The sequence below is a fragment of the Grammomys surdaster genome, unplaced genomic scaffold (assembly GCF_004785775.1).
Source record: "Grammomys surdaster isolate TR1022 unplaced genomic scaffold, NIH_TR_1.0 125950, whole genome shotgun sequence".
Lineage (NCBI taxonomy): Eukaryota > Metazoa > Chordata > Mammalia > Rodentia > Muridae > Grammomys > Grammomys surdaster.
Genome location: NW_021620771.1, coordinates 2,771,948 through 2,796,947, shown reverse-complemented (window position 1 = coordinate 2,796,947; position 25,000 = coordinate 2,771,948). Strand labels below are relative to the sequence as shown.

At 48.6% G+C, this 25,000-nt stretch overlaps 2 protein-coding genes across 3 annotated transcripts in view; one reads left to right on the top strand and one right to left on the bottom strand.

Annotated features, from left to right (window-relative positions):
- Rassf4 (Ras association domain family member 4) overlaps nucleotides 1-25,000 on the bottom strand; it is a 45,016-nt gene that overhangs the window by 1,321 nt on the left and 18,695 nt on the right. Inside the window, exons 3-11 of the mRNA XM_028753510.1 lie at nucleotides 24,542-24,617; nucleotides 13,077-13,219; nucleotides 11,350-11,441; nucleotides 10,565-10,725; nucleotides 7,289-7,390; nucleotides 7,061-7,112; nucleotides 5,870-5,991; nucleotides 5,073-5,170; nucleotides 1-3,926 (exon numbers count right to left, since the gene is read on the bottom strand). The exon at nucleotides 1-3,926 is cut by the window's left edge and continues 1,321 nt beyond it. Coding sequence (XP_028609343.1) covers nucleotides 3,866-3,926; nucleotides 5,073-5,170; nucleotides 5,870-5,991; nucleotides 7,061-7,112; nucleotides 7,289-7,390; nucleotides 10,565-10,725; nucleotides 11,350-11,441; nucleotides 13,077-13,219; nucleotides 24,542-24,617 — 907 coding nt within the window. The 3' untranslated portion in view covers nucleotides 1-3,865. The remainder of the gene's footprint in view (nucleotides 3,927-5,072; nucleotides 5,171-5,869; nucleotides 5,992-7,060; nucleotides 7,113-7,288; nucleotides 7,391-10,564; nucleotides 10,726-11,349; nucleotides 11,442-13,076; nucleotides 13,220-24,541; nucleotides 24,618-25,000) is intronic.
- Nucleotides 16,279-18,434, top strand: Depp1 (DEPP1 autophagy regulator). Of its 2 annotated transcripts, none has more exons than XM_028753512.1 (2): nucleotides 16,279-16,492; nucleotides 17,330-18,434. In XM_028753512.1, exon 2 carries the CDS (start codon nucleotides 17,332-17,334, stop codon nucleotides 17,947-17,949), a length of 618 nt encoding a protein of 205 aa, XP_028609345.1. In that variant the 5' UTR covers nucleotides 16,279-16,492; nucleotides 17,330-17,331; the 3' UTR covers nucleotides 17,950-18,434. The 2 variants fall into 2 exon arrangements, with proteins under 2 accessions (XP_028609345.1, XP_028609344.1); XM_028753511.1 differs by having other exon boundaries at nucleotides 16,282-16,492; nucleotides 17,327-18,434.

Below are 25,000 nucleotides of genomic sequence, written 5' to 3'. Positions count from 1 at the left end.
ACACACAATGTTTTTCTTACCTGATACTGGACATGTCGACAGCTTTGGAGAAAGACGTGGTATATACTAGCTAACTGCAGCGCACACTTCTCTGGACTACTGTATAAACTTCTTACTCCTACTCAAGATATGAGGATCCTTCTGCCTTGGTGCTTCTCAAGCCATAGAAACCTGTAAGTCCGTAAGTTACACTCCGCACTCTGGGGTCTACCTGTGCCTCCCTTTAGTTTTATATCACCTTCTGCCTTTGGCAGCTGGTTCTCACGCACGAGGGCCAGATGTCGGGAAACATCCACACGTACGCACTTTAACAGAGTCAAGCTTTGGAGCCACATCATTTTTAAGTAAATTAAATTATGAAGAATAGTCACATGTAGTCCTTAGACAAAGGGTAAGAGGAGAGGCCACAGCCTGGGCACCAGACAGATTTTCTTTCTGGGGAGTCTTAACTCGGTGGCTGTAGCTTCTCTGGAAATCTGCACCACAGGGGCCACTTACCCAGAGTGGGTTGAATATTTAAAGAACTCATTCTAGAACAAGAAATCTAGAACAACAACAACAAAAACAACAACAACAACAGCTGAGAAGCAGATTAGCAAAGTAATTTTTCTTTTCTGTGGTTTTGTTCCTTAGACTGTATGTACACATGTACATGTATATGTACACATGTAGGTGTACATATATGCACACGAATAAGCACTGTATCAATGAGAAGTGCTGCTATCATTGGCAGAACTGACCCACAGTCCAGGGACAGCAGGACAGGTCACTTGAATGGCCTGAGTATAGGAACAAACGTATTCTGTTTCTCTCAATGTGGGGCCTTCAGCACAGAACCTTGGACAATGAGAGGTTTAGATAGGCCTGAGGCATTGTCTTGTTTCCCTTGGGTTGTATGAAAAAGGAAACCCTGGGAATTCCCATGCTCTTGGACTAGCAGAAAACCTTTGTTACAATCCTGTTGGAGGGAAGAGCCCCACCTCAGGTTCTGTGAGGCTCCCAGCATGTCAACAGCTGGCTATTAGCCATGTGCAGTTCTTGGGGCCTAAATATAGTACATGCATCTGCTTGTTTTTATACGTGCTACTACTTGGCTGTGACCTACCAGACTTCCTGCTTGCCACTGATGAGGGTCAGAGGGCCCGAGGACCTAGTAGTCAGAGTACCCCGATAAGGACATTCCATGGCCTGCCCCTCTGCAGCTGTGTTCACACAGCACAGTTGCCATAATTCCAGTTCCTACCAAATCACCTGAGTAGACTACACAAGCCCTCTCTCCTTTTCCTGGGATCAAGGAGCCAGCTGGATCCTGGGAGAATGGCTTTGTTTTGTCATAGAGAAAGTCTAAAGGTTATTGCTTCAGAAAAACAAGTCTTTTCCCTTACTCTTGTTTTTAATCTGTTGTGGTCATTTGTTCTGGACAAATAATCCTGTTTATCCGGAGCTTGGGACTTTTGCAACCTTGTGATCACACTGATTTTGACCTGTGCTGTTTATTATTCTAGGCTCTGAGGACAGATCTATTTTGAAAGACACTGCTTTCTGACCAGGATCTTCAGTTTATCTGTAGATACCTTTATCATCTGAGAGTCAAAGAACACACCAGAAAGGCTGTGACCTCCACCGCAGATGATAGCCCTGGTGCATTGTGAGGCCACAGCCTCCACAGACTCAAGTTCCAGGGTTGTTGTGTTCTGAAAAGGCTGATTCTCCAGTTGCCCTCAAAGAGCAGACATGGTGGGTCAGTCTAACATTTGTGAACACTTCATAGGAACGTGGCAGAGGACACTGCTCTGTGCAACTTGCTAGAGTTTTTCATAACTATGTTATTCAGAAATTAGTTTTGATAATATTTCAAAAGTAAAACATATTTTAAAAAGCCTTAACTAATATTTGGACAGCTGTGAAGTACTACCAAGCTGGCTGCTACTTCCAGGGTTTCCTGTGTCAGTGGTTCCCCCAGCACTGAGTTCCTGTGTCAAGGATGGAAGGTGTCTCTTGGCTTACAGTACCATTTATTCTTAGCTGTCTGCTCAACATCAGGTGCTTAACTGTCCCCATGTCTGCTTCTCCAGAAGGGGAATTACCAAGGCTCTCTAACTTTGTTCCTCCAGGATCCAGTACAGGCCTGGCATAAAACAATCAAGTCAGTTAATTACTTCTGAACAACGGACATGCAGATGACTTGAGGCTAAAAATCCAGTTTGGTTTTCAACTCTTGAGTCTTTGGCTGGAAGATTCCTATGCACTTCTGATGCTAAAACTCTGCAATTCAGGATGACTCTATTGCTCAGCCATGGGTCACCACCAGTGAGTCCTTTCTTGTGTTCTAAGGTAGGGCAGCCTCGCCTCAGGCCTCACACCAATCCTCAGCCCATGCATGAAGTGAAGGAGTTCTGTCAATGTTGACAGGTTCCAACAGGTGGATGGGTCCTCTAATGACTGCAGCTCTTTATAGTGAAGTACAACAGCTTCAGAGATTAGAAAAATGGATCAAGGCAATAATAAACACAAGAAGAAGTACAAGAAAGGTTGGTCCTACAGCTTCTGTTCAACACAACAGGCCTTTATTAAGCACTGAAGAAAGCACAGTGCCAAAGAGGCGAGGAGGCAAGAGACCTCCCTTGGCAGCTAAGCATCTCTGTGAAACAGCTGGGTCTGGAAAATCTAGAGGTGACATCTACTCTTCCTCATGGCTTCCCACTGCACAGCTGTTCCCACGCTCTGCTCTTCAGGACTCCATGAGTGGCTTCTACATGCACTGCACTGAAGATGGAACTCTGTCTTCGAAGGCCTTCATCATACTTCTCTTTAAATCCACTGTCCACAGACCTGTTAGACAATCATTCCCACAACTGATGCAAGCTATTGCATAGTTTTCTTGTTCCTTCCAGAGATTTCAATCAGTCAGCAAACAAATTGTTCTGTATCCGTATCTAGAGGATTAGAAGCCTTTTGTCCCCAAACAGACATTTTCCATTTTTGTTGGGCTTTGAAAGGATGGATTGAGAGCTATCCCTATCCATTAGAGAGAAAGAAGCTTAGTTCCAAGGAAAGCAAGAGACATATAAACATCCACAAGATGGAATGAAGGGGACTGAGCCTTCTGGAGCCACTGCCAGTTGTTCCAATGCCACACAAATCAACTTCTAAATCATAATTCAAAGGACATATTTCTTGAAGATGACTCCTTTCAAGGATTTCTTTGGATCACACTCACAAGTTAAGGGCAATTTATACCAAGAGCTGATGAGATCATGGTAGTCCTAGTCCTGATCTAACCTCTAGGTCTGGAATGTTGGCTAGGAAAGGAGGCTCAGAGGCCAGGACATCATGGTGAAGCAGTAGTTAGTAGCAGGCCATGTCTCACTGCTCTTGGCAGCTCCTGCTCCAGTACAGTTCCTGAGTGGCAATAAGAAGCAAAGAAAGACAGGGAGTTCATGGTTCATGGATGATTAGGGCAGGGACTTGTGGCCATGCAGAGCCTCAGAGACAAGCACTGGGCAAGCAGATGAAGTCCATTCTCTAGGGGCTGGGTGCTATACTGCTCTCTCAAACTGGAAATACACAGGAACAAGGGTGGCCATACTATTCAACCATATAACATGGCTGGTACCACCGTTCTGAGGCTCTTTATTACCACCTAGGTCAGCTTTGCACATAGATCCTAGCTAGGAAGTTCCTGGGTATGCCTGTGCATGCTCACCATGGTACCAAGACTAGAGACACAGGATGATATGTCTACGGAATAGACAGGTGGAATATGCATAGGTACTGGATTCCTTGGGAAGCAGCCATCGGTCAGTGATCAGTTAGAGCTGGGTCCATGCAACCACAGGCATCACAAAAGGCAAGCTCTGGCTAGTTACTTGGCCTCCACCAGCTGTTCCAGACGCTGCAGCATTGTCAGACGCAAGGCTTGGAACCTGGAGAGTGACAAAGCCAAGGGGTTTCACTAAGGCTGGAGGGCCAGGGAGGTGAAAGTAGAGAAAGAGAGGGGAGCAGGGAGACCACGGCTCCTAGCTGGCTAATCAGCAGTTATCACCTCTGTCCTTCACCAAGGAGGCTCAACAGGGCAGTGGACTGTGCAGAACTTCAAAGAGAAGTGCTGGCAACTCTATTCCAGACTCTCTAGTAGGGACAGGGGTGCGCTGGGATGCAGATCAGGAATGTAGATGAGGTTACAAGAAGACAATGTCTGATCCAGAGCCATGCAAATAACCTGAGCTGCATCCTTAGCCTGGATTTCAGATTGTTCTTCTGAACCTGAATCTACTGGCCAGGTGATTCCCAGATCTCTATTATCTTTAAAACCCTATAGTGACATCACTGATGGGCAGGACACTCCAGAGTCTCTACTGAATCCGAGGCTCAGTTGCAGAGAAAGAAGCCTGCGGGTGGGTATGGCTTACTAGGGATTAGTGTGATGCCAGAATCCAAACCAGTTCTGACTCCCAGCTCTCAGGGCAGAGAGAGCAGCTTGACTTTCCCTGCCCTGCCCTCCTGAATGTTCTTCACACATATTGCCCCATGCCACACATCTCTGAAGCACAAACAGATTACTGAGACTCAGAAAAAATCATTAAAGTCACATAGCCTGTCCTGATGCTGGTGACCCTTGCCCCCTCAAATAGCAGCCAGAGCTTGAATGTTAATCACTGCTTCCCACTGGGCTCAGCCTTCCTGCCTGTAGGAAAGCCTTGGACTAGGCTGAGGTTCTGTTCAGCAGATTCTCTGTGACTGCTTTTCTAGAGCTTGGTCATTAGCAGAACTAGAAAGCCAACCCAGGGCTCATCAGGCTCCTCCTTCCCTTTGTCTTATGCTCCAAGTCCCTTACTGGAGAAGAGGTCCAGCCTTATGGGGGTATGGTCTAATTCAGAATGCTAATACCTCAGCTTGCTATCAGTACTGAGTAGTGGGGTAGGAGGGCACTACTGGGGACCAAGGTCAGCAGGTCTCCCCACTGCACTTGGTTTCTACGGATGGGAGAAGCCTGCCTGCTTGGACAGAGGCATGCCCTGCAGACATCCTCTAATGGCCAGAACTGTGTCTGGCCAAGGGGTAATGCTTACTTCATGGTCAGTTTGATTATTTCTCTTTCTTCCTCTTCTTTTAATTTTTCAACAAAACTGTCCAGCACCGGCATTTCAAACTTTATGTACTGGGCAACCTAGAAAATCCAACAACAATAATATGTGCTTTAGACAAAGAGCATGAGATGTCTTTTCTCTAGTGGTCAAAGCCAAAGTCCTGGACCCACAGGACACAGGAGCTGCCTCTCTTCCCAACCGTGCTTCTGGCATTGCTCTGCCCTGTGTGTTGGGAGAGTGGGGACTGCTAGTATCTCAAAGGCAACGATCGTCCATTGGAGGAAATGCCACCACTGGGCTGAATATTGGGAAAAGCATTCAAGTCTGTGTCATTGTCACATTGGGTATGGGTGGGGAGTTGGAATACCATTGTGCTCAACAATGAAATGAAGCTGTCCCAACCCTGGAAAGCTGAGGGAGACAGCTACAAGGTCTTCTTGGAGACTCATACTCTACGGGCCCTTTTGTTTAGGACATATGTGCAGTCTTATCTTCAAGACTTAACACCTGCTGCCCTTGAGTTGGCCCTAGTTAAGGGACCCTCTGGGAGTCTTTAACATGATAATAAAAGCATGTTCCACTGAAGGGAAGGTTTTACTTATGAGGAAAAGGGCAAGGGTGGGCTTTCCTAGCACCCCAGTTCCTCTGTCCCCTAAGCTGACAGATCACCTGTGGGGATCTAGGATACACTGCCTGAGAAGACTGTGGCCTAGATTCCCTTCAAATCTTGCCTCCCCGTCCCTCCCTGTGGAGCAGGCTTTCAGCCCGGCCCCACTCACGTCATGGGGCACTTCCTCGCTCAAGTCAGCTTCCATCAAGAAGATCTTGGCAATCTTCTCACAGGGCCCATGCAGGATTCTGGCTATCAGCGGGTACTCACAATCTTTTAACTTTGTCTGCTCTGAAATAGAATTTTACAAAATTCATGGGATGTTAGGACTGCCCACCTACCCCTGTATGTATGTATGTATGTATGTATGTATGTATGTATGTATATATGTATGTATTTATTTATTCAGGACAGGGGCATGATAAAACAGACATACTTAGAGAGTCTTTCTCAGACCTCTGTGGATCTGCATCTTGGGAGATACATGATTCCACTAAAGGCAGCAGAACTGGCCACCCTAGGCCAGCTCCCTGGACTCAGGATTGAGGCTAGTGAGAAGCAGATGCCTTCCTCTCTTGCTCAGCAGGAAGACATCAATCTGTTGAGGCCTCTCATCTACTGTCAGAAGTTAGAAACTGTCAGGACAGAAGTTAACACCAGCCCCAACTCTAGACTGTTAGCCTAGAGGCAGCAACAGAGGAATCCACACAGTGAATGCTGCTAAAAACCCTCCTCATCTATTAGCCACTGATACTTGGTCACCATCCTGCCTCAAAGTCCCCTCCATCCCCCAGTCACCCTCATCTTTTCAACTCTCTAAAAGCTGACTTCCTTGCTATAGCAAAAGAATTCTGGCCATTCCTTTGTGTGATTCATCTCTGGGAACTTCCATGGTTATGTGTGATGGCCCATTAGTAAACCAGCTTGTTTTCCTCTTATAGACCTGCATTTGGTTCATGTACTTTGTAGGCCCATCCAGGGAGGGAAAGTAGAGGAAAAATAATTGTCCTGTCCTGGGTATCATTTAATAAAGACTTGGCACAGAAAAAAATAGGGGCAAGAGCAGACAGAGGGGACTACAGATTTGGGACACAAGAGATGCTTAGCAATAAGAAGCTGCCACAGGGAAGGACCCAGAGTGTCCACAAGAGCAGATTCAGGTTGCAGGCACTGACACACAAGTCTTACTCTCCTAACTGAGCTACACAATGGTTCACTAAAAGGGAGAGCCTGGAGAGGGTTCTTCCTACCCTGTTGTAGAGGGGTTCTCAGAACGGAACCAAGTTTAATGGTGGAGAGGAAGGTGTGGGGAAGAACAGGTGGCACGCTTGCCACATGAACACCGGAAGCTAGCACTTACCCCCAGATTCATGGACGATGTAGAGTGCAAACTCATTGGGGCCATCTTCTACCTGCACAGACAGCCACAAGAAATCAGACCATAGCATTTTTAGCAAAAAGGACGAGATCAACCCCACACCCTTGCCTAGAGGAGCCAAGTCAGCCAATCCCAGAAACCCCCAGTCCTTCTACCACTCTATCCAAGCACCAGCCTTGTGGCAAGGCTGCTCCCTGTGGTCACACTTACCCGGAACTTGTTTAGCAGCAGGGTGAGCACCTGCTGGGTGGTCATAGTGCTGTTAACCCGGACGTTGGTCACAGACCCGTAGGCAGGAGTGAACACCGAGGTCTGTGTAGAGCAGATGGATAGTTCAGGGCAGGCCCAGAGGAGACATAGCTAAGGTTAAAGCAGACCCAGACAGCGGGAGACTACTTCTTAGAACACCTGTCCCTTCCCATTCGTGCAAGCCCCGACCATGATCTTTGTTCCCAGACCTGCGGACACTCAAGGGGCTATTCCAGTATGTATCCTCAGAACACTCTGAAGAAGATGCTTAACACTGTACACATTCATCAGTAGAAGCTCTCTGGATCTTGGAAACCAGGATCCTGGAAGTAATTCACTGGGGTAGGACACAGGGCTCTCCATCACTCTTCCTACCGACAGCATCAGCATCAACAAATGTCTGTGGACTTAGGCTCAAAGCTTTCAGACCTACTCACTTCCCCAAGTGCTGTCCAAGCAGAGGCCTCCAGTCACACTGTGGCATTTGCCAACAGGCCCCTCCCTCTCACTATCTAGCATATTCTCCATACCCTATGGTACTACCTTTTAAAATACCCCCAAATAACAAAATGTGGTCTGGCCCAGTTTCATACAGCCCCACCTTGGTCTTCCTACATCTCTCACTCCCAAAGAGACCTGATTGTTCAGAAACAACCTTTGGAGAAGACTTCCAGGACTGTCTGCCAATGTTAGAACCCCCTTTTAGAAAACGTGTAAGGCTTCCTGTGGCGTCTCCTCTCACTCTTTAGGCACACATGATGCCATGACCCCCAACAAACATCTGATGCTCCAGCGACATGGGTCTCTTTACAACTGTTTATTTAAACATCCGTGCATACTTTTTAAGACAAGTTCTAACCACGCAGGCTAGGCTGGTTTGAAACTCAAGACCTTCTTGCCTGGCTTCCTGAAGGCCAGGATTACAATTTAGTATCACCTTTTCAAGCATATAATTTTTACTCTTTTGTGGTCCTGAAAATTGAACCCAGGGCCTTGTACATGCTAAGTACCTACAAATACTCCACCACCATGAAGACCATCCCTGTCTCTCTTTTTTATTTTTAGATAAGGTCTCACTATGTGGCCTTGAAACACTTGTACAGCTCGGGCTGCCTTAAAACAGGATCACTGGACTTTGTCACCATGCCTGGTGTATTTATAGTTTTTTGCATTGGAGGCATGTTACATTTTTTTTTGCAAGTATCTTGCTTTTTCCTGTAACACATCACAGATAGCCCTTAATTTATGATGGTGTAACTCATCATCTTTGACTTTAAGACAGTGCAAAAAAATATATACATTCATCAAATCATGTCTTAAACTTTAAATCTGGATCTTCCCACCCACCACCATTGTATGGAATACAATGCTACTCTCCATGCAGGGCAGCAATGGTGTGTATAGCTCCCAGTTAGTCACATAATCATCTGGAAGAGCTATCAGAACTCTCCAGGGGACTGTGCTTCTGAGCCGAGATGCACTGTGACTTGGGTGCTACATATGTTTCCACCTTGTTTTCAACTGGGATGAGCTCATTAGGACACAACTAGGCTGTCAGTGAGAAAGATTCTGGGTAGAAAAATTAACCAGGACATTGTGTGAGTCTCAGGAAGCCTGCTATAAGCACTATAACCAGACACTGAATGTGTGAAGCATCTTTCATGTACTCTTGCGGAGGATTCTGCAATGCTTGGAACTTCATGTGCTACCCACTTAAAACTGGTGCCACCCAGAAAGCCTGACGCTGCTGCAATGGGCCCCGCTAACTCTAGCTGAGACCCACAAGCACTCCAGGCTACAGGGTGTACAGGAAATGAGCCTTGAGCCTTTAGGGCAGAGGTTCTCAACCTTCCTAATGCTGAGACCCTTTAACACAGCTCCTCGTGCTGTGATGAGCCCCAACCATGAAATTACTTTGTTGTTACTTCACAACACCAATTTTGCTACTGTTATGAATTGTAATGTAAGTATATGTGTTTTCCAATGGTCTCAGTGAGCTTCTATGAAAGGGTCATTTGACCTCCCCGTGAAGGGATCATGACCCATAGGTTGAGAACAACTGTTTTAGTGCCAAAGAGGCATGGAAGGTTCATTCAGCTACTTCAAGGAGAGGAATTCTTGTCAACAAGGCTGTGTTTGTTCTGCACAAAGCCTGCCTTGGACATGATACCAACCAAGTAGAGACAAAGGTCACTGGATTTCTTTGTTATCCCAGTGGATCACATCTGGATCCGAGTAGCCAGGACAAAGCAGTGGGGATGCCTACAACAATTGGATGGGTCTTGGGATAAAACCCACGCTGTTAGTCATAACAGTTTAGAGAAATGATAGCGTGAAGTACTAGTGCACCGTCCTCTGAAATAAAACCGAGAACAAGTACCCCCATCCAAAACGTCAGTGCTGAGAATTAGTAATTTTCATTGTTTGTGGCTTAAGGAATCTGTACCCCAACTTCTAAGAACATTGTGTATAGAGGTAAAAGGAGGCGAAAAATGGCCTTTGTGTTTTGGTTAAAGACTCTCTGCAGCCCATGCTTCCTTCCTATGACTCACCCTTTTAGAAAGGTAACTGCTCCCGCTGGAAGGTTCTCTCTCCATTCCCTAGCATGGCAGGATGTTGCCTGTCACAGTACACTCCAGCTCCAGGCAGGGCCACACCCAGACAGCCACTCACTCCATTTATAGTAACAACCAATTTAGCCTTTTATAGCTCACTTGGTAATGGAGTGATGTAATTAGGGGAAGGCATCGTTCTCTAAGGTCAGTACAATGCACATTTGTACAAAAGGAGAAGTGCTGGGAACTCAGAGATCCCCAGGTTCTCTGGGAAAAAAACACTCATGCCTCTGGGCACACCTCAGCCAGGCAGCATAATTACCCAGTGAGAGCTGTGTACGTGGTGTTCCCATGATCATGAAAGGCAGCCCCACAAGAAAGGGTCAACTAGAGATACACTTGGCATTAAGTCTGCTTATGGCTTTCTTGCTCCAAATCCATACAACTTAGAGAATGGGTGGGGAGTGGCTGTGTGTGGGGAAGCTCCACCTGTGGATGGGAATGTTATGCCATTATGGCGTTGGGGAAGAGCCTGTCACTCTCTTGAGCTTTCTGCAGCTATCTTAAAGGCCAATGGAGGAGTGGGAGAATGCTGAATGTTAGGGGCCTGCTCTTCTGTGCTGGGGAATAATTCCTGTTCTCTCAGCTTCAGGGCCTAGGAAAAGGCAGAAGGGGACTTCACCTTGTGGTTATAAAAGTGTCCATTGATGGAGAACCGGTGCCTTCGTATCTTCTGGGCTTCGCTCGGTGCCCGGGATTTGGACCTCCTCTGGATTACACAGCTGGCATCACTCTTTGTCCGCATGAGCTGTGGGACCTCCTCCTCTCCCTCCTCCAGGGGTCCTGAAGAAAGAAAGAAAGAAATGAGAAGGTGGAGGAGGGAAGGTGGTCATGGCTCGAGCAGCGGCACTGTCTGTTGGATGCTGTGGCTCCCTGGAGCTCCACAGTCATGGTACACTCTAGTAATGCTGACGCTGGCTTGGATGCTGGGCAGCGGTTGTGCTGGTGCCACAGTGCCTCTCATGGTCCCCACTGAGTTATGTGGTCACTCCATCTCTGTCCTCTGAGAACTCACTCAGGGACAGGTCCTTCACTAGGTGCTAAGGAAAGGGTACAAAGAACACAGTGACGGTGAACGACGTTTGATCTTGGAGAAGAATGAGGATGAGATTCTAGAGGCTTGAGGTAAAAGGGAACAGTGGCCCCTGTTAAGCCCACTTTCTTTTTATATCACAGCCCACTTCAGAAGATTCAGGCCAAGAACCTAAGCGACACTTCTAATAGCCTCTGCTTTCTTTTCTGTAAAGGAATGAAGAAGAATGTGTGGAACCTGTTTCCTTCTGTGCAAGTGCTTAGCAAGGCTCTGTTATGAGACAGAAGCAGCTGTTTCTGCAGTCCCCTATGGCTGTTCTTTGGAGACTGTGTACATCACCCCAAACAGGCTGGGGTCTTCTGGGCTTTGCTTACCTGAACTATCTCTGGAAACCTCTGCCTTGTTTGCAGGTTGAGTGCTCGGCTGCTCAGTAGGGACCTTGCTGTTCTGGGGTGAAGTTTCCTTTCTGGAAACAGAGAAGCACAGTACTCAAGTGGCAGTGACAGAGAAAAAAGTCACTCTGCTTTCACAGGCAGGGCCCAAGTGAGGAGCCCAGAGGCTGAGTGTGGTCAACTTTATCAGTATAGTAGAAAGCTCTCCACACCATCTGTTGGAAGGAGCGGGAGCTGTCTCTTAGAAGGAGTAACCATTCTGAGATCCATCACAGACCATGTGCAAGGTCAAGTGTTCATGAGTGCAGGCTCAGCCAGGTTAGTACCTGGACAGCTGTGTGCCAAAAGAGCTTGAGGGTGTTGTGGGTCTAAGGAGTCAGGCAAGGTTAACCTTGGGGATCAGATCTCTAGCCCTCTTGCCAGGACTGATCCTCACCTCAAGCCAGAGAAGACAGTATCAGGATAGAGAAGACACAGGAGTAATGAGAGGAGGTAGCATTCAGTAGAGGGACTTGGGAATAGGAAAGGATCAGTCTGGAAACATGGGCTGGGGAGGGGTGGCTGGTAGGACTGCTTCTACCTTGACGGGGGTCAGGGTGAGGAGCATGAGTCATACTTGCAACCTTTCCAAGGAGTCTTTATATTCTAAGTCATGTTGCTCAAAATTGTGTACCAGTGACCAGAGACACCTGGGGTAAGAGCTAATTTCTCAACAAGCTACATGTTCCCAGAGAACCCATTTCATCTGCATGTATTATCTATCTATCTATCTATCTATCTATCTATCTATCTATCTATCTATCATCTATCTAGTGTGCATGTGTACTTGACTATGTAAGTTTATGTGCACCTCATGTTGCAGGAGCCCATGGAGGCCAGAAGAGGGTGCTGGATCCCCTGGAAATGGAGTTATAGGCAGCTCTGAACCACTAAATGTGTGCTGGAAACTGAACTAAGGTCAGAGCAGCAAGTGCTAATAACTAGTGATCCATCTCCCCAGTTCCTTCATATATTATGTTTTTAAAATAGTGTCTCAGTAAGTAAGCCTAGCCCAGGTTCAAACTCAGAATCCCTCCCCACTTCAGTTTACAGAGTGTTGTAATCTCAGGCATACCCATGCCACCATGCCCATCTTAACTGTATATTTGGCAAGGACGAAACTCTGACTGTTTGCCTCTGAAGAATCATTACATGAAGAAGCAAAACTCAGACTAATTGCCTTTGTCCTGATGGTAAAATAAATCAGATCCTAAATTCTGGTAAATTTATGCCAACAGAATCTGTCACTGGTGTAAAACAGTAGCAGCAGGAACATAAATTTGAGTGATTCCCTAATATTCCCTTTCAAGGAGATCCCAATGGGCTGAGGACATAGCTCATTGATATAGCACTTAGGGTTCAGTCCCCAGAACCATAAAGCAGGTGTTGTGAGCATGAAACTATTCTCCTTGAGGGACAAAGGTCATATCATCACAGGGAGGGCACCTGAGTGAGATTGTGTGTTGGGGTGGGTAAGGCTAGAAAGGACTGAGGTAGTCACTGATCATGAGAGAGGTTTGATTTGTGCTCCATGCCGAAGCCCCACGCAGCAGTGAGGCATCTTCCCCAAGGCTGAGGCTACACCACATACAATGTGGTGTATCATGAGGTGCTCATGCTAACAGACATCACGGAGGTTCCTGGCTCTGTTCTACCTGCCAGGCACTCACTGGAGGTAGCTGAGCTGCTCAGGCACCCATGTGGCAGACGGCAGGTGCACTCGCTCCCGATCATCCTGCATCTGGAGCCGGATGGGTCGTCTGAGTCCCCAGGCAATGTTGAGGAGTCCTTCGATGATCAGAGTCCCTTCTTCCTGTGGGACCAACACAGGTCAGTCTCTTCAAAAACAGCAGCTTCCCGAAAGGTTTCTGTCCTTCCTTTCTTTGATCTACTCAGGAACATGATGCTTAGCCCCCCAAATACACTCATTCTCCCAGGGAAGAGAGAGCAGTGTGTACATGCTTCAGTGCATGAGGGCAGGGACTTGCAGGAGGTGTTCCTTCCGCTGCTTAGTCCAGGCCCAGCCAAGGGCAGAGCTGTGGCCAGCACGGAGCTGCTGAGTCAGGTGTCCCCCAGGACACCACAAGTGTCTGGCAGGCACGTCCACACTGCCGGGAGGAAGCATGCCTGGGGAAGTACGCCTGGCCCCTTGTGCTGGGCTATGCTCCTTGACTCTAACTACACTGGGATAGAGAATCCCACAGCCACCAGGTTCTACTGGATATTCTATCATCTGTGTGTCCTGCCTTTTCCTCTCCACACATCCAGACAGTGGCAGTACCAACTGGTTCAGTTCACCCCCGGTTATGCTGCCTTGTTTCCCCTGATGGTGGGTGCTGGTTTACCTAACACTTCTGGGACATTTCCATGGTCTATCACGAGTATTTCATGTTGTTTTACTACTGAGCCCTCAACCTACTCTGACTTCCTTAGGTCTACAAATGAAACAACTGCTACTCAACCTTAATTCACAGTAGTCCATCCCACAGGCGCCTGACCTGACTCTGGCTCAAATCCCTTCTGTCCTTGGTTCTTTGTTTCTGACAATTTCCAGCCTCTGTCTCTATGGGGCCCTCTAGGCTCTCTGTACCCTTGTGATTACCCTGTGAACAACTGTAGAGACCTACCTGAAGCCTCTGGCACCTCTGCAGAGACTCCAACCTCACTCTCCCACGACTCTCATCCCATATTTTATTTAGTTACATATATGTTTTGGGCTAAGACCATTTAATGTAAGAGTTCCCCCACACATCCCTATTCTTCCCCTACCTTTCTTCTCTTATCCTCTCTTCCCTTTGGGTATTTATTCAGTGATGTTCTGCTTCCAGTTACCATGTTAACCATAACTAACCTCTTTCCATGTCTATTTGCAACAAGGTTTCCATCTTGGATGGTGACATGGATGGGCCTGCTAACTACGATTCATGTTGACTAACGTGCATGCTGAAGATGCTTGTGCTCACAAAGGATGATGCTGATGACGTGGGTCCTAATTAAGAGTTCAGTCAGGCTTCTTAATCCACAGGAGGCCTAAGCAAAGTCTGCGGTTAGTTCTCCCCTCTGGTACGGAGAGGTTCTAAGGCACAGTGGTGAAGATCTGAAGATTCACATACTCAAGATGACTTAATCGCACAGTGCAGGGGGTTGCAGTGGGCACCGTGCTGCCCAGTGGATCGCTAAGATCCATTCAGCTTGAAGAACTGTGAGCTTTCAGCCGTGTGGCAATGATCCCACTTCTCTTTCTTGCCCACCATTCTTGATAGCTACCATTCTTCTTTCTGCCTCTATGAATTTGATTTATTTGGATTCCACACTGCACTTAAGTGAAATCATGCAGCACCCTGCCCCCACCCCATGAAGTCTACTCTCTCTTCATTGTCCTGGAAAGTCCCCATGAGAACAGGGATGTCCTGAGAACTTCTTCACGGGAATATGGCCTCAGGCCCACTCACAGTGTGGATCTCACCGTTGGGTAACAGTCCTGTCTAGTTTCAAACACCTCACTGACCACAGAGAGAAAAGTCCAAGGCTATCAAAACCACACCCAGCTTCCTGATATGGCCTTACCGTGTTTGCCTTAACAGTCAGGGGAAAGGCTGGAGTCCTGTGGAATCATTCAGGTGTAAGTTGAGAATAGTCACCTTGACTTATTGTTCAGTATCTCCAGTGTCCCATGCCTTTACCCATGGCACTAATGCCACACTTGGAATGCAGACAGGATCAGCAGCGGTCCACGCTGTAGGAGGCTAGCATCTGTCCAGCCTTCATGTATCAGATCTGAACATACTGTTCCCTCTGTAACTCCTCTTCCTCCCGCTTCTGAGAGCAGGTGAGCAGAGGCTCTGAGGCCTGAGAAATGAACTGCTAGTTCCTTCCCAGGGATGCCCACCCTGCCTTCAGCTGCTGCTGTGCTGGTATCAACCCTGGAGTCCCCTGGTTCCTCACAGCCGCCATCATTAGCCCACGCACGGCAGCTCCTTACTGAAACCTGCAGTGCCCTGCCCTTGTTTTGTTATCTTCTGGCCCACCCAACCTGGACCATGCACACAGGCTCCTGTTGTTTCCTGCGTGTGTCCAGCACATCACTGTCACAGGGCCTTTGCGTGTACTGCCCCAGTGGTTTTAGATCTCTGCATCAATGTCACCCGAAGAGAAGATATTTCTGACAGTCCCACCTATAGCAGCAGCCTATGACGATGCTCTACAGTCCTGCGCTCTCCCTTGCAGCCATCGTGAGTGCTGAGTCATTGCACCTGCCTACTGATGACTTGATCACCCTTCCCACTGGGAAACAGGCTTCACGTGTGGTGATTTGTCCACAGTGTTTGCTGTGCCATTAGCCGCCACTGGCACATGTCCAGCCAACAATGGGCAAGCACTTTTCTCCTTGAAAGCATCCCATCTGAGATGTTAGGAGAGAAGCCAGACAGACCCCCGGGCTGCCCTGGCACCTGTGTAAGAGGATGTCCCTTACCCTGCAAGGCTCATGTGTTATCACGGTCATGAGTGCAGGTCTGGAACTCAGCAAAAATTAATAGAAGGCCGGTGTGTCACAGGATCACAGGTGCTGTGAAGTAATCTGAAGTAGAGAATAGCGTGCTACACCAGACAGGGGTGGAAACCTGAGAGGGTCCTATGGTGTTCCCAGGCTCTCCCTGGACCCCCTAAGCTGGCTTTGGTCTCTATCTATAGTAAAGCTATCTAAATCAGGCGTGGTGGCTGCCCCATACCTCACCCTACAGTGTAAACATTTCCTAACCTCCTGCAGGCACATACACGAATTCCAGGCTGGCAGCTGGGCCAAGCCCCACCCTCTGTGCTTTCCTCTGAGAACCTTCTGAAGAGTTGCTATTTTGAGCTTTTCCTGACAGTGATTGATGACTGGAAGAACCGTTTAAAAGCAGCAACGGGTGTTGGGTTTGCCAGACAGCACAGGGAAGAAACCACAGCACATCGTCCTGATTGTCCTCTTCCCAGCGACCAAGAGCTAGAGACTCGGCTGTGACTGCCCGCCTCTGGTGCTTCCTTTGGATTAGACAACCCTTACCCATCTAGACTCCCTGACACTCTGACTGCTGACTTACAGGTAAGAAGAGCAACTGTCCTTTGGTTTGATGCTTTTAAAACATGGGGGCTAGCTTATCTCTGAGAGCATTTCTCATCCTGAGCGTTCACTGCCTGGTTACTGGATAGAGAGCAGGGTAGTGGGTGCCACTGGCCACTATGATCATAAGGTGTTTATCCAAGGCCTTTTTGTTTACAAGAGAGCTGTGATTCCGGGAATTTCCCATAATATCCCTGCCAGTTTGTTATAACCCTGTTTTTCAGATGGGTAATTAGAGGTTTGGAGAGGGAACATTGTGGAGGGTCTCCAGGTCATTAAGTGGCAGAGATGAGTTTAAAATCTGGATGTTCTCTGACCCTACATTAATACCCTCTGGTTCTTTATCTGTTCCTCATTTTTAAATGTTTAACTAATTTATTTCACTTTATATGCATGGATATTTTGCCTAATGTATGCATACCATACACATACCAGTCAGATCACCTGGAACTTGATTTATAGATGGTTTGAGCCACCATGTGTGTGCTAAGGACTGACCTCAGGTTCTCTGCAAGAAGAAGTACTCTTACCCACTGAGCCATCTCTCTGGCCCCAATTATCTGGGTATTCCTAAATTACATCAATGATGAAGTCTTAGTTAGCTGCATATATTGGTGTTAGCAAGAAGAATGAGTGGAGGTGGGGTGGGGGGGTGAGCCTTGGTCTCAGATTTGCAGGTTTCTTATTGCTTCCTGGGTACCCAAGCCCCATGTAGCTTCTACAATGAGGGAGAAGAAATTGGAGGATGTCAGGGTGGCATGGTGGGCCCTTGCCACTGGTTTTCTCTTGGCTAACAGGTTGCTTTTGCTTTATTAGCAGCCATGAGGTCCCGGCTTCTGCTGCCCGTGCCCCATTTGCCAACGATTCGGGAAACATCAGAAGAACTATCACATGGGGCACCTGGGCAGGAGCCCCCAGCCTCTCCCAGCCTGGATGACTATGTCAGGTGTATTTGTCAGCTGGCGCAGCCCACCTCAGTGCTGGACAAGGTCACAGTCCGGAGCCGTCCCAACAGACCCTGCCGGCCAGCCTGGACTAGAGAGAAGAAGCTCCAGGCTGAGTCTCTAGGAGTCAGCGCTCCTTGCTTCAGCAGCCTACAGCCCACACTGCCCACTCCTGGCACTGACAACCCTCTAGACTGGCTCTTTGGGAAGTCCCAGGAACAGCAGACAGATGGAAGCGATCTACCCAACAAGATTGGTTCTTCAGATCACTGGGGTGTGCACAGACAGATGGGCAAGGACACAGGGAGGCTCTGTGAAGCCAGGGTACCTGAGCACTCTCTGGGAAGAAAACCAGGGCACAGGCACCAGACCTCCAACCTGAAAAGCTGGACTTCTAGAAAGCCCTGCCAGGCCTCAGCGTCTGTCTTCAGCTCTCACCCCAGTAGCATCCTAGGGACTCTCTATTTGCATCTCCCAGTGATCCATGAACTCTAACCCCTCCCCAGAAAAAACTCATAAAGAACATGGTGGGTCCTGTGGCCTCCCCGGCTTCTTTCTCTTGTGGTGGACACTTTCTGGCAGATCTGCAGGGACTGAGCAATTCCTAGTAAGACCCATCCTCCAAAGAGTGATGACAGTCTAGCTCTCACAGTGCAACTTGACTGGTACCATCTGTTTGTGACTGGCTGGCCCATGACCTTGAGAAGAGTTAGTGTCTCTATTCCTTGGTTTTATCATGGGTAAAGTGAGCGTAGCTGGAACGACCACCTCCCAGATTTCTCTAATGAGGAGATGTGGGCTGTACTCTGGGTGGCCATCACAGTCTCATGAGAAACCAAAGGCAAAGGGCCAAGGTGGGGGTGTGTGTGTCTCAGCTCCCTAATGCAATGGCTTTCAACCATCCTAATGTTGTGACCCTTTAATACAGTTCCTCATGTTGTGTGATCCCCAACTATAAAATTATTTTTGTTTCTACTTCATAACTGTAATTTTGTTACTGTTACGAGTCATAATATCAATCTTTGTATTTCCCAATAGTCTTGGGTGACTCCGTGAAAGGGTCATGCAACCCCAAAAGGGGCCGTGACTCAGGTTGAAAAACCACTGTCCTAAAGGCTTCCAAGTAAGGGCCTGGCCTCTATGCTCTATCTTCAGACATATATTTCCGGAGGCCCAACAAAAGACATGAGGTCTCAGCAGATGTACTACTGTGTTTCATAGAGACTGTCACCTAGGTACCCAGGGAACCTGCTGTCTTGGCTCCAGTCCCCAAATCTCATCGCAGTACCAGTGAATTCCCAAACTCAGGCCCAAAACAGAATGTAGCATGCAGCCTGTAGGCTGCCACACACCTCGGTCTAGTGGCCTCATCTCAGCTTGTCCTTGCCTGTGCCCCCCAGCTGCACCTAGGCCCTGTTCCACAGGGGCACAGCAGGCAGTTGTCCAACCACCTTATTCTGGCTAAGTCTGGATGTCCTGAGTCTCTACAGCCTAGAGAATGTCAGCTCCTGGAGGCATCTACCAAGCAAGAGGGTGAAGACGGGGAGTCGGTGATAGGAGGGTTTCCTATAGGAGGAGTAGGTGTGGTCTTGGGGGTCGGAAAAGAATCAGGACTCTAGGCCCAGCACCTGCTCCCTTGTATAGGTTGGAGCCAGCTGGCCACACTCAGGGTGGAAAGGTCTAGAGAAAGAGAGACTGTAACCATTTGATGTCCTCTTTTACATGTATATCCCCAGACTCAGAATGCAAACCACACACCAAAACGGTTCAGACGAGCGATTTGTTCACTTCTCTTATTTGCAAAATGCAGGACACCAACACAATCCTTTGCCCTTGATGGGAGTTGGAAAGCTGGATAGGTGGACATAGATAGAGGTGCAGTTTGCATCTGTCACAGCTTACGGTGTCTCCTCAGTAGCCTCAAACTGACCTTCTAGAAGGCAGCCTTTGGGCAAAATGTCCTCATGTGTGATAGGAAGACTGACCAACTGCAGAGGGCATACCTGTTGGGGACTAGATGGGCTGCTACACCCAGCCTCTTTATGTCCCCTTCTGTATAGCAGTGTAAAACAGGGTCAGAGGGAGGCGCCCGACAAGTGGCACGGCATTAGTGAATGTTCTACTGACTCAGCAGTCATGCTGCTGTAAGACAGTCAGGGAACTTGCTCAAATATTCTCCCGTGTGGAAGATGCTAACTGGTAACTTGAGAAGCTTCTCTGCCCCGTAGCACCCTTCCACACCTGGGCCCACCCAGTGGAGCCCACTAAAGATCTGGGGAAGGCAGTGTCCAAGCTGCTGAGCACAGGGCAGCCTAGTTATACTAACTACACTTTGTGGGGACAGCTGTGTAGAGCTCAGGATGGAAGGGTCTGAGGTTACTTCAGGGTTAAGTGATCTTCCAGGCCTAGGAGAAGGGGCAGTCCCACCCTTCTAAGGAAGGATCAGAGTGTATGAGAATACAGAGTATCTTAAACTCTGGAAATCTAGAAGAGAATAAAACTGGATGCAGTATGGGGCATGGCCACCAGGGGGAGACTATGAACTACTGAACGGTTAGTATCAGGCTGGTTGGGAAATCCTGATCAGACAGCCTGCGTGGGAATAGTAAGTCTCTGATCGCCCTAATAGATTTATATATCGGCATTATATATCACTAAGCTGAAGACAGTCAACTTCAAAAAGGTACTGATTATTCTACGCTTTCCATTGTGACAGAAGCAAAATTATCCCAAAGGCAAGTTTTACAGTAGAGGGGGCTGGCACACCATCCTCCAGAGAGCGATAGTGCTCCCCCTAGCTCTTAGTAATTAGGAGAAAGGTCATTGGGAAACAGCTGTCCCACAGTGTGGTCCCACCCACAGATGTACCTCATTTCTCTACAGGCTTCTCACATGGCGGTGAGGGTGTTTGTCCCCAAACTGTACAGTCAGGCTGTAGTTGCTACCAGCAAGCAATGTTTCTTCCAGGGCACACCCAAGTGGTGAGCACCTCAGCACTTGAAAGCACCTTATAACCTAGGATTAAGAGTAATAAACTGCCCCATGTCTGAGATCTAGTCAGTGATACCCAATTCATGCCTCCAACGAGTTCTAAATCATAATGCCAGAAACGGCTTGGCTCTCCTCAACACTCTTAACACGTCTTTGGAGCTACGGCAGCCAGCTTCATTTACTCCAAAGTCCTGTGAAACGAGCCATCCCCTCCAGGAAGGAGAAGGGGAGGCTCAAGAGACTCCAGAAGCAAACAAACTGTGCATGTCTCAGAAACTCAAGACTTACCAGCATCCTCCCCAGGGAGTGGTGTGTGTGTGTGTGTGTGTGTGTGTGTATTGTAGGCAGCTGCTGGGAGAGAAGCTGTGGAAAGGTGAGTTTTCTTACCTATACATTGTATAGAGTCCCTCAGGGTGCAGCTTTCACGAGTCATTACCCATGCTGGGGTGGGCTTCTTAGTGACACAGCTACTTCTGCGTCATTTCTGCTCCTCTAAGTCACCCCTCAGCAACACTCCTGTTAGAATCCCCCAGGATCACTAAGCTGGACTTTGGCCTGTAGTGGGTTCCTGTTTTAGGGTTAGTAGCACGTGCATGTGCTCTATCTACCCAGGAAAAGTTGCTCACATAATACAACTAGAGACTTAACTTCTGAGAGCCTCAATTTCTTGGCAGGAAAAGGCCCATGGTAATAGTTAGAGGAGAGGCAAAGTGGTTGGTATACCAGATTTTCCCTGGGAACTGTGACTTCCTCCATCTGCCTGTCCTTGTGACATCCAAGGACAGGGCACTCTGGGGTTGTCCTATAGTAAGTACCTGGGACATAGGGTCCTGGATGGCCACCTGCAGGTCTGAGACTTTTGCACTGATTAACTAGACAGGGGCTCATTCCTGTCTGCCAGAACTCAGATTCTGGACTCGCAGGCTTGACTCTACTTTGGCTGTTACCCTGATAAAAGTACACGCCGTCTCAGACTGCCTGCTCGCTGAGTCTGCTAATACTGCAGAAGGTCCCTGAAAGGTATGTCCTGGTTTCATGGATATCAAGTCAGTTTGCCCCTGGGGTTTAGAGTTAGAAATACAAGACCCCTACTGTGGTTAGCTCTCTTCTGGGACAAGCTTACAGGCATGAGTTTCGCCAGCCACAAAGTTCACTTCTTTTCCATCTGGACAGTCACAAAAACTCACGGCACCCTCAGGGCTCCCCAGCTTCACCCCACACAGCTAAGCCCAGAGAAAGGACTCCCAAGCACCAAGATCAGGGTTCTTCTATGTAGCTCAGGCTGACTTGAAATTTATTAGTCGACACAAACTGGCTATGAACTCCTGGCAATCCTCCTGCATCAGCTTTGGAATGCTAGGATTAGAGGAGTCTGTTAATTGTTCTCAAATGTGAGCTTCGATCAGAATGCCCTGAAAAGTTTGCTAAAATATCGGTGAGAAGAGGAAAGTTTTTGTTCAGTGTACTCACGCAGCATGCGTGTGTGTGTGTGTGTGTGTGTGTGTGTGTGTGTGTGTGTGAATGGGCATGCACACATGTAAGATTTCCATTCCCAGCCAGTTCCTTTGTGACAGTGAGGATGGTGACATAAAGACCATAGCAGAGAACCACCCCAGCCTTAGAAACATCAGTCCCAGAAACACCCAAGGGTAAGGAAGGGAAACCCAGCAAAGACCCACCCATTACACCCCGTGCCTGTGCTAGGAGTCTGAGGTGGGCACAGATCCCCCACTTACCAGCACAGGTCACAGACCAAAGCCTCTCTAACCACATTTGCTTGCCTCCTCCCTTGCTGCCCATCACACTGAGCCCATACCTCAGGGTTCTTTTCTCAATCTGAATGGCCCAGCTCTATACCTGCGAGCTGTGTACAGAGCCTGGCCCGGCATATTCAGCACTAAGCGGGGCCCAGTCCCAGCACCCAGAAGTTCACCACTCAGGTAGGCAAAGAGCCAGTAGAACCTAAGATGGAAGGTAGGGCTATGGGAGCAGAGCCAGGTCAGAGCCCTAAGAGGCTGTGTAGAGCTGGGAGGGATGGAGGTGGGCCGGGGGATGGGGGTCGGGGGGGGGGGCGCGGGGGGGATGGGCCCTGAAGACATAGCTGCTCTGGACACATTAGCACTGGTGCCAAAGCCCAAAGCTGAGAGGGCAGGAGGGCACAACAAGAAAAGGCAGAGCTCAGGGCGTTTATTAGAGATGGTACAGTTGGTACAGCCCTGCCTGGACTAGGAACCTGCAGCCTCTCCCACTCTACAGGAGAGGAGGAACCAAACCCTGCTGTCCTGGTCCATGGCCTGCCATGATGCCTGCCTGATGCTGTTTGGCTGGATCTAGTCTAGTCCCACAGAAGATTGTGGGTTGATGAATAAGCAATACGAGAGAGGTTCAAGGACCTGCCAGAGGCCTCTGTGAGTTTCTACCAGCCCTTTTCAGACACTGAGAAATGAAGCATCTCCAGCAGCCAACGGAATCTCAACCATGGAAATACCCCAAATAAATCCTTACACTATTCTGGGAGCCCAAGGGCTTGAGACCAGCCGATCCTGTGCGCCTCCTTCCCTGGGGGTCTCCAACCCAAGAGCTCCTCCCCAGCGGGACCTCAGACTGGGATCTCCCCACGCACAGAGTGGAGCTCTGTGGCTTCCCATAGCCCTTCGTCTGCCCGGCGTCTGCCCGCGGCCTGTGGAGTGAACTCAGTCGAATTCCCACACTTCTGCCCCCTGAGCCGCAGCTCCAGCCGCCTGGGCGGCAGACACGCGGGACCCACAGCTCATCCTAGCAGGACCCATGCCCATGTGTGAGACACAGCCCCACACACTATGAGCCTTCTCATTGGACTGTAAAATGTACAGGACTAGACACAACTGAGAGTACAAAGCCAGAACCAAAGTACCCTTATGAGCTTATGGATGGTGGAAGCCCGGGGATGGCTTGATCTGCCTTCAAGTAGATCCTATCCTGGACCCTGCTAGGCACTCCCCAGAGTGTTTACGGGTTTAAGAAATCTGGCATTAAGTCCCAGACGCCTAGCCTCTTCTGGAAACTCCTTCTGTACCAGGACCACATTCTCGAATTGCAACCTTGGGTTGCTTCTGATAAGGTGGCTGTCCCCTTTAGTTAGGACCCACTCCCCGTATGCCCCTTGTCATGTGAGCTTGATACCGATCTACACAAGACACTGCTTCTGAGGTGAGGATGCCTCGGTGAGGGGCACAGGCAAGGCACTCCACGACACCTGGCTGGGTGGCTGGGTGGCTGGGTGGCTGGGTGGCTGGGTGGCTGGGTGGCTAGGTGGAAAACAGACCAGTAAAACTGTAGAAGTGAGGTCTGGTTCTTCCTCCCAGTCCCATGCTCCCAGAAATAAGACTCAGACTCAAAATATATTTACAAATACCTTGGCCATATAGCTAGGCTCTTCTCAGACTAGATCATAACTTATAATAGAACCCATTTATCCTGATCTACATTCTGCCATGTGTCTAGTTACCTGTGCTCAGGTACCACGTGTCGTTTCGTCACAGCTTCCTGGGGGAATCTCCCGCCCCTCTCTCTATCCCTGAATTTTTTCTGCCTCCTGGATGTCACATCTTGTATTCCACCCTCTCCTATAGGCCATAGGCTTTTTCTTAATTGACAGGTGAAACATCCATGTAATACAAAACCAGTGTGGCACACTCATTGAGCTTCGTGTCAAGAGTGCTTCCTTCTCCACATGGAGTCAGTGGGAGCTGGCACACTGTTGTGTGTGAAGTGCATGAGGAGCATGGAGGGACCAAATTCCCATCACCCTCCCACCAAGTAGCGAGATAGGCAGAAGTAAGAAGGGGCTAGACAGGCGCCAAGACTCCACACCCACAAGTGCAGCGCTACAAGTAGGTACAAGTGATTTCCTTGCTAGGAAACCTCACAGAAACACCACAGCCCAACTCTGTGTGCTCTTACCTGGCTCCTTGGCCAGGAAATTTGACAAGAGCCTAACTAGCCCTGAAGGAGTTAGGCTGCATAACTACCCTGGGAGCAAAGATGCAAACCTCAGCAGTCTACACAAGTCAGGACAGATGATGGCCCTTCCAGAGAAAAGGGTTATAGGTCTCACCTCTCGGTGTCTCAGCTGGAAGCTCCTGCCCTCATGGTAGCAGTTGTAGGTTTTGAGCAGACTTAAGAGTTCTGACCTAAAAAGACAGAGACACACATGGACACTGGGAGAGTGGAGAAACCACCCTCAGGGAAGGCATTGTTGATACCACGGACCTCACTCTCTTCATCTGTAAAATAAATGTAGTAGTGTACGTCTTTGCCAGCCATATCTACTCAACCAAGAGACCCAACTGTCCCACCATGACACGTGACCTCTCAGTCCCCAGCAGCTTCTGCAGCTCAGCCCTTGTAGGAATTGGAGGAGGAGAATTGGCAGAGAAGGCAAAGGTGCTGAGAAGCAAGCAAAATGCCCAGGCAGGTTCCCACCCCACAGGAAGCACTAGGGCGTGTGAGCATGTCCACTATAGGGAATGTGTGCATGTCCACTATAGGGTATGTGTGCATGTCCACTATAGGG